Consider the following 8,051-nt stretch of genomic DNA (forward strand, 5'->3'; position numbering starts at 1 on the left):
AACAACTTTCAATCAGTGAGTGTTTATTTTGGACTAGGTCCCGGGGTTTTTCTTCTTTTGCAGTTTCCTCGTTAACAAAATTCTGGTGTCTGTGTTATTTCATTGCCACATTATATTTTATTTATATAATAGAAATATCACAGGTTGTGCGTTAAGATCAATCAGTTCTAGATCCTTCTGTTGCATGCCATAAATTGGATATTAAAAAGAATGCAAATCCATTTAAGCAAAGAATAAGGAAGATCGCAACAACATATAATCCTCAAATAGAAGCATAGTTACAAAAAATGTTAGAGGCAGGGATTATAAGACCAACAAAATATCCAGAATGGATAGCAAACATGGTGGTGGTTTCAAAGAAAAATAAGGGGATCGGGATTTGTATAAACTTCAGTGACTTAAATAAAGCATGCCCGAAAGACAGTTTTCCTTTGCCAGATATCCTGCAGATGGTAGAATCAGCATCAAGAAATAAAAGAATCTCGTTGTTGGATGGATATAAAGGTTATAATCAAATTCCTTTGGCTGAAGAATACAAAGAACATACTGCCTTTTTCGCACCTAGAGGATTATACTGTTATACGAAAATGCCATTTGGATTGAAAAATGTGGGTGCGACGTATCAGAGAATGGTAGAATTTAAAAGTGTTTGTTAAGTGGATACATAAAACATTAGAAGTCTATGTAGATGATATGCTTGTAAAGAGTAAATAAGCAGAGGATCATTTGGATAATTTGAAAGAAATATTCGAACAGATGCGAAATTTTAATATCAAGGTAAACCCAGAAAAATGTGTCTTCAGAATGTCATCAGGAAAATTTTTGGGTTACATAGTATCCAAGGAAGGAATTGAAGTTGATCCTGAAAAGGTACAAGCAGTGCGAGATATGCCACCTCCTGCGACAGTAAAAGATGTCCAAAAATTAAATGGATTGATAGCTTCGCTGGGAGATTTATTTCCCGTTCTTACACTTTCTCAATATATTAAAGAAGGGAACAAAATTTGAATACATAGGAATGTGATGAGGCACTGCAGAATATAAAAAAATTACTTGATGAATTTATCCATCATGCAGAAAGTGAATCCAGGAGAGGATCTGTTACTATATTTGGCATCAACACCACATGCGTTAAGTGTTGTTTTATTACATTCGGATCAAGGAGTAGAAAAGCCCATATATTATATAAGTAAAACGTTCAATTCTGCAGAGAAAAATTATTCCAAGATTGAAAAATTAATTCTCGCACTGGTTTATGCATCATTCAAGCTTCACATATTCTTTCAGGCTCATAAGATTAAAGTGTTAACAAAGATACCAATTGAGCCTGCAATGAAGAACTCAAAAAGATCAGGGAGGATTGAAAGATGAAATGCTCAAGTAGGGAATTTGAGATCAATTATGAGGTATTATCTTCACCTAAATCACAAGTTATCGCAGAGTTCCTAGCCGAATTTCCATTGGAAGAGGATGAATATGCAGAAGATTTGATGGACGTAGATGAAGAGAAGTGGAATCCGAAAGATTTATTGACAGATCGTAATTTAAACAGATGGGAGATACTAGTATATGGACCGTCAAATGGAGAAGGAAAAGGAATTGGTATTGTCTTTATTTCACCAACAGGGGAAAGATTGGCTTACTCATTCAGGTTGGAGTTCACATCCACAAATAATGAAACTGAGTATGAGGCAGTTGTACATGCATTGAAATTAGAAATTGAAATGGGGATAGAAGATGCGCGAATAACTAGTGACTCACAGTTGGTAATTCGTCAGATAGAAGGTACATATAGCACAAATGAACCATCTTTACAGAAATACGAGAAGTTGGTCATGGAATTAGCAGTGCGAATCCCAAAAATAAGTTGGAGACACATGGCAGAAAGGATTACAGGTTCGCAGATGCACTGGCTTTCATACCTTCCATGTTAATAGATCCTGTCGCATGAGATATAAAGATACAAACACTCTTTTTACCATCTATAAAGAAAGAAGAAGAAACAGAAGCATATGTGATGATAGTAGAAGACAAGGAAGAAGAACAAGTGAACGAAGATAAATATTGGAGAATTGAGCTTCATTTATATCTAGACAAGGGAGAAGTACCAAGAAAAAGGTTAGAATCACACAAGTTAAAAATTCGTGCAACGAATTATGAATTAAGGGATGGAATTTTGTATAGAAGATCATTTCTTGGACTTTCAATTAGATGTCTTACGCGAAAAGAGGGTATAGAAATCGTAAAAGCATTACATTATGGAGATGCTGGAAACCAGAGCGGAGGAAGGTCACTCGCATACAGAGCGAATATACAAGGATACTATTGGTCGTACATGCATGAAGATGCAAAACAAGTATCAAGGCTATGCGAAGAGTGTCAACGTCATGGGAAGAAGATACATGCGCCCGGAGCAATGCTAAACACGTCAGCAAATGCATGGCCATTTGAAAAATGGGGAATTGACATTGTTGGTCCGTTTATACCAGGAACAGGACAAAATATATATTTAATTATCGCAACAGACTATTTCACAAAGTGGGCAGAAGTAAAAGCAGTTCAACATATTCGTGATAAAGGCATATTCACGTTTATTTTTGAGAATATCGTATGTAGATTTGGCATCCCTGCACAGTTAGTATCTGATAATGGAAAGCAATTTGAGGGTGAGAATATAGAGATGTTATTAAATGCATCCAAAATTCAAAGTGGAAAGTCTACCCCTCTATATCCGCAAAATAATGGACAGGTAGAAGAAACCAACAAAACAATCGCAGACACATTGAAGAAGAAGTTGGAAGGACACAATAAAGGATGGTGCGAACAAGTACACACTGTAGTATGGGCATATAGAAAAACAAGGAGAGAAGCAACAGGAATGTCACCTTTCTGTTTGACATATGGGGTAGAAGCAGTGTTACCAACAGAGGTCATTATCCTTACAACAAAGAAAGAAGCTTAGGAGAAGAATCTAAGTGCATATTTAATTTTAACAAAACTTGATGATCTAGAAGAAGCTAGAGAGGTCGCTCTGCAACATATGGAAAATTATCAAAAAATATTAGATCGAGAATACAACAAACGCGTTAAGATAAGAGAATTTCAACCAGGAGAATTGGTGTTGCGAGAAACACCAGTTTATCAGAAAGGAGGAGATGAGAAGTTGGAAAAGAAATGGGACAGACCGTATATAATAAAAAAATAGTTGGAAATAGAGCTTATGAGTTAATGGATCCTGAAGGAAGAGATATGGGTCGCAGGTTAGATCGTCCTTGGAATAGGTTATATTTGAAGAAGTATTATCCGTAAGTGCTTGAAATAAGACCTTAATAGAAGGCAACAGAGATAAAAACTCTAACTAGGGAGGCTAGGCATCCCAATGTGGCGTGCAACCTAGTTCACATACATGCATGAGGAAAAAATAAGACCTAACGCACGTCATAGTCGGGGAAAACCTGGTAAACATGACTCAAGGGAAATCTACATCGACCTTGGAACTTGAGTCATGGAGATTTGAGGTAAGAAAAACGAAAAATCCCATCCAGAAGAGACACCTAAATCGAAAGATTGGGGTAATAAGATCTTTCCTAAGGAGTGCAGAAACTCGATCAGGGCGCCGAGGTACACGGTTGAGTCAAGAGTGCCCGGGGCGTCTGAAGCGTACCTTGCCACTCTTGACAAGTCCTGACTATGATGCACTCGGTCCAAAGAAACCCCACTTAGGGTGCGGTCTCCTAACCATAAACCTTATCAATGGAGGGATAAGAGACTGCGAAATCAACTGGTTGTTGTATTACCGGATGGGAGGAGCCAACCTTAACCCGGTAGAGGTAAGATTCCTTGAAGGGGCAACCGGGGGGAATATAAGGACGGCATCCTCTCCATTAGGGAGCTGAATTGTATCAAAATACGTAAATTTCATGAGGCTTTTTACTCATGGGAGTATTAAGGCTTGTCATATTTACGCACATAAAAAACCTGAAGAGGAAATAATATAAGAAAAAGATAAGGCGAGATCAATGGGTCGATACACTACAGTGTAAAGACTTCCTGCGATCTCGCCGCACATAAATAAAAGATAAATTAAGGCAAAATAAGACCTTTACTTAGGAATGCAAAATAAGACCTCATGAGAAAAGTTATATGTAAACTAATGTTGTTTTGCAGGGAATCCAACAAAGATAGCATGATAAACAAATTCGCACACTTGTATCTTACAAGACATATAATAAGAGGCAAGTATGGGAATTAAAATAAAAAGATATTATCTTTCTTGTCAAGAAACAAGTTCAAAGTGTTTCAAAATATAGGAGGGGAATTCGAATAGTCAAAGAATGAGAAGACTAAGTATTGTCAGAAGGTACATCTTGTTCAATAAAATATTTTTCATCATCAATCTTGTGGCTTGGATTCGGGTCCTTAACTTCAGCATTATCCTTATCAACAGAGTCCACATTGCCAAATTTGTCCTTCTCGAGTTGATCCTCTGAAAAGGAAGCATCAATATCCTCTTCATGATATTTTTCATGATCGCTTACAAATTCATAGTCACTATCTGGATCAGGATACTTCTCGTCCTCACTTACATTAAGAGGAGGGACAATTACTGGAGAAATAGAGTTGCTCAGAAGAATTTGATTAACTAAAGTTTGAGCATTAACATGAGCCTTGCGAATAACTTCTTTCTCAATACTTCTGGCATTGATTTCCATGAAATTTTGAAGATATGTGAATCTTCTCCACGCCCTGTCCCGAGAAGCAGTAAGAGAAACCTCGATATTAGTATAGTATATTTCCAGGTTCCTACGAACTTTAGCGAAGTCAGATCTCAACTGGGAAATAGTGGATTCATTCGACTTTTCGGAGTCTGCAAAGAGTAACATAGACTCATAATCTGGGAAAAAATTTCGCATTAATAAAGTCCAAATAAATAAATAAAAAAGACAAGTAAAATAAGGCAGTCAACTCTAGCTGACTACCTTCGCAGAATTTAGAAAAGGAAAGAGTGTTATTCTTCATACTTTCCATAGCTTTATCGAAATCATCACCAACTAAACCATTGATACGGGATCGAATCTTCTTTTCATCAGCATATAGGGAATTATTCTTTTTCTTAAGGACAACATGAGAATGCTGCAATTGATTATATTATTCTTGAAGCTAGTTCATCTTCACAGTCAAGTTTATTTTACTTTGGACGATTTTTTCATTCTGGGTATTTAATTCCTTAAATGATGCTTCGTGCTGAACTTCTAGTGAGCGAAGAGCTTTTTCTTTTGATCATCATTTATTTTCTGAAAAATTAAATACTGACACGAAAACATTGCTTCCTTCTTTAGAAATGAGCGTTTCTCCTTAGAAAGAATATGATTTGCTTCTGACAAGGTTTGATGTCTTAGGTCAGCACTATACAACAATTTAGATAAGTGGGAAATCTGAGCATTTAATACTTCAATTTCTTGAGTAAGATAACTATTTTCATGAGTAAGATTGTTAATCTGGTCAAGAGAGTATGAATGTTGTTTATTTAATTGATTTAATTGAATCTGCAACTTCTCGTTATTCGCATGAGTATCTTCAGCAAGAAATTAAAAGGTGAATCTCTCCGCAAATCGCTTCTGGTTTAAATCTTAATAAATGCATGAAGAAGTTTAAAAAATATGGATAAGCGAAGAAATGCATTATAATATACAAAAATAAAGAGAAAAATACCTCTAAGTTTTTGGTTTTGGTTGCGAAGAACTTCAAAATCAAGAATTGCAACTTGGAGCTCTCCTTTCATCTTACTGACTTCCTTTTCTAAAAGAGCGCTCTGATGTGAAAGTTCTAACTGGGAGAAGCTAAATTCAAAACTCCCTTCAGCTAAAATCATTCGACGATGAGATTCTTGAAGAAGAAAGAAGATAAGGATAAGTAATTAAGATATTATAATCAAGAAAACATATACAAAAGGCACTTACCAAGACATCTAGAGCGGTATGAAAGCTTGGATCAATTTGAGAATGGATCTCATCCCTTGTATCTTTATCAGAAGGAAATTCACATAGTAGTTTACTTAAAGCAGAGCAAATGCGAAGTTTGTGAGGATCATTGGTGGACGACTGAGCAGCGTTGATGATGTCGGATAAAGTTTGAGAAGAAAATCTTACGCTTTCCAAGGCCTTTTTATCAACAGAAAGGGGTTTCAATAAAAAAGAAGAAGATGAAAAATCAGTATTTGCAAGAATTAGAAATAGAGGGACAAGGAATAATGAAATTCGTAGAATTAGAAATATCAACATTATTTTGTGTACAATCAGTATTTGCAAGAAAAAGAATGTTCACAAATGATGAAGTAGTTTGATTCGCATCCAGTAGGTTCGCAGAGGTAGGATGTGGGGTAGCCTTTATACCTTGATCTGCACCAATTTTCTCTATAAGAGGAAAAATTTCTTCGAGGGTAACAGAAACACTCGCAAGAGTAAGGGAAATATTAGTTCGAACTGTTGTTTCGAAAGGAGTTGGAGGGGTGGTGTCTGCGATACGAAACTTTGGAATGGAAATATTTGAATTAAGAGTTGTAGGCTTGCGAACCCTCTTAAGTTTAGAGCCTTTTCCGTCATCCATCTCACGATCGGAATCTTGCGAAAACAATGCAGATAAGAAATAGAGGCAACAATATTGTTTGATAAAAAATAATATATTTCTTACTCCTTTGTTGTGCGAAGGCTTCCTCTTGTGAGATTCTTTGTCCTTGGTGTCTGAAGAGGATTTAGGGTTGGGAACGATTATTTTGAGGACACCTGAAGAAGAGCTTTTCCTATAAACAGTATGGGAATTAAGTTAATCATAAGATAAACAATTATGATTTAGAAACAATTATGATCAATAATCATGATTATCAGAAGAAAAAGGGGTTGATTTTGATAGAGTACACAAACCTTGAGTTGGGATCCATGAAAATAATAGTGATAGAACAGTAGCAGCAGTAAAAGATGAATAAGAGAAGCAGTAGCAGAAAGATAAAATAGTCTCGAAGAATTTAAAAATAAAAAACGAAATCCGAAGAGAAAAAGAAGTTATTTCTCAAGGATAAATCAATAAATAGGTAAAAGAGATGTCCGGTTAGAAACAGGTTGTATCGGTAAAAAGAAGAAGAATCGACACGTGCAGATAGATAGGCTAAAATTGCGGAAGAATGTCGGCAAAACAAAATATGAAGAAGTAAACATGTGCGATAATTTGGATTGAAAGTTTCTCATATCGCTCACTTTATAAAGGGAACGACAGAAGAGGCAAAATGTAGGAGTGAAATATCGCACATTCATTACCTATGCGAATTAGTGATGATCCAATATGAGCGAAGACCATCGCTCATGGCTAAATTGAGATGACGTACGTGATAGTGTCAACAAAGTCACGAGTAAAGTGTGAATATCCATGCGAAGTATAAAGTGTGCGAAGTTGAGCGAATATACATGAGCAATAGTAGCGCACAGTGATTCCGAAAATAGGGGATCTGTTAGCTGTCATCCACTATGTAATACTCTATATAAAAGGTAGGGCGACCGTGTAAGAAGAGGGATCTTTTAGAGTATGTTAGACAAGAAATTAGGAGAGATAAAGTTTATTTGAAGAGCAAGTTAAGTCTTTGTATTATCTTGTATCCAACTTGAGATCTTAATGAATAAACGAATGATTTTCACCGTGATTTCTTAGAGTATTGCTTAGATTCTTGTATGGATGTGGTTGTAGGATTTCCTGCAACTACAAAAAAAAAAGTTGTTGTATCCGATATCTAGGTATATACACTGCATGATCAAGGTTGAAGGTTTAAGTGATCTGGAGTCTGAGTATAGTCGTAAATATATGCCAATATCCGAAGGTTTATTTGTAAAATCAGCTTCATGCAAAGCAATTTCAATGCTTAGTATGTTACAACTTGGATTTGTCCAACGCATGAAAAGAGTTTCACATATTCACACATTAAGGAATAACGATTCTAGAGTGTGGCTTTTGTATGTCTTATTCACTGATATAACATTTTACTTGCACACTACGGTTTCTTCCTT

At 36.0% G+C, this 8,051-nt stretch overlaps 1 protein-coding gene across 1 annotated transcript; it reads left to right on the forward strand.

Moving 5' to 3' along the window:
• The first annotated feature begins 1,367 nt into the window (after positions 1–1,367).
• On the forward strand, positions 1,368–4,185 carry LOC113351113. Its single transcript, XM_026595167.1, has 3 exons — positions 1,368–1,847; positions 1,961–2,749; positions 4,168–4,185. Exons 1-3 carry the CDS (start codon positions 1,368–1,370, stop codon positions 4,183–4,185), a joined length of 1,287 nt encoding a protein of 428 aa, XP_026450952.1.
• The last annotated feature ends 3,866 nt before the right edge of the window (positions 4,186–8,051 follow it).

This window comes from Papaver somniferum, chromosome 2 (assembly GCF_003573695.1).
Source record: "Papaver somniferum cultivar HN1 chromosome 2, ASM357369v1, whole genome shotgun sequence".
In the NCBI taxonomy this organism is placed as follows: Eukaryota; Viridiplantae; Streptophyta; class Magnoliopsida; order Ranunculales; family Papaveraceae; genus Papaver; species Papaver somniferum.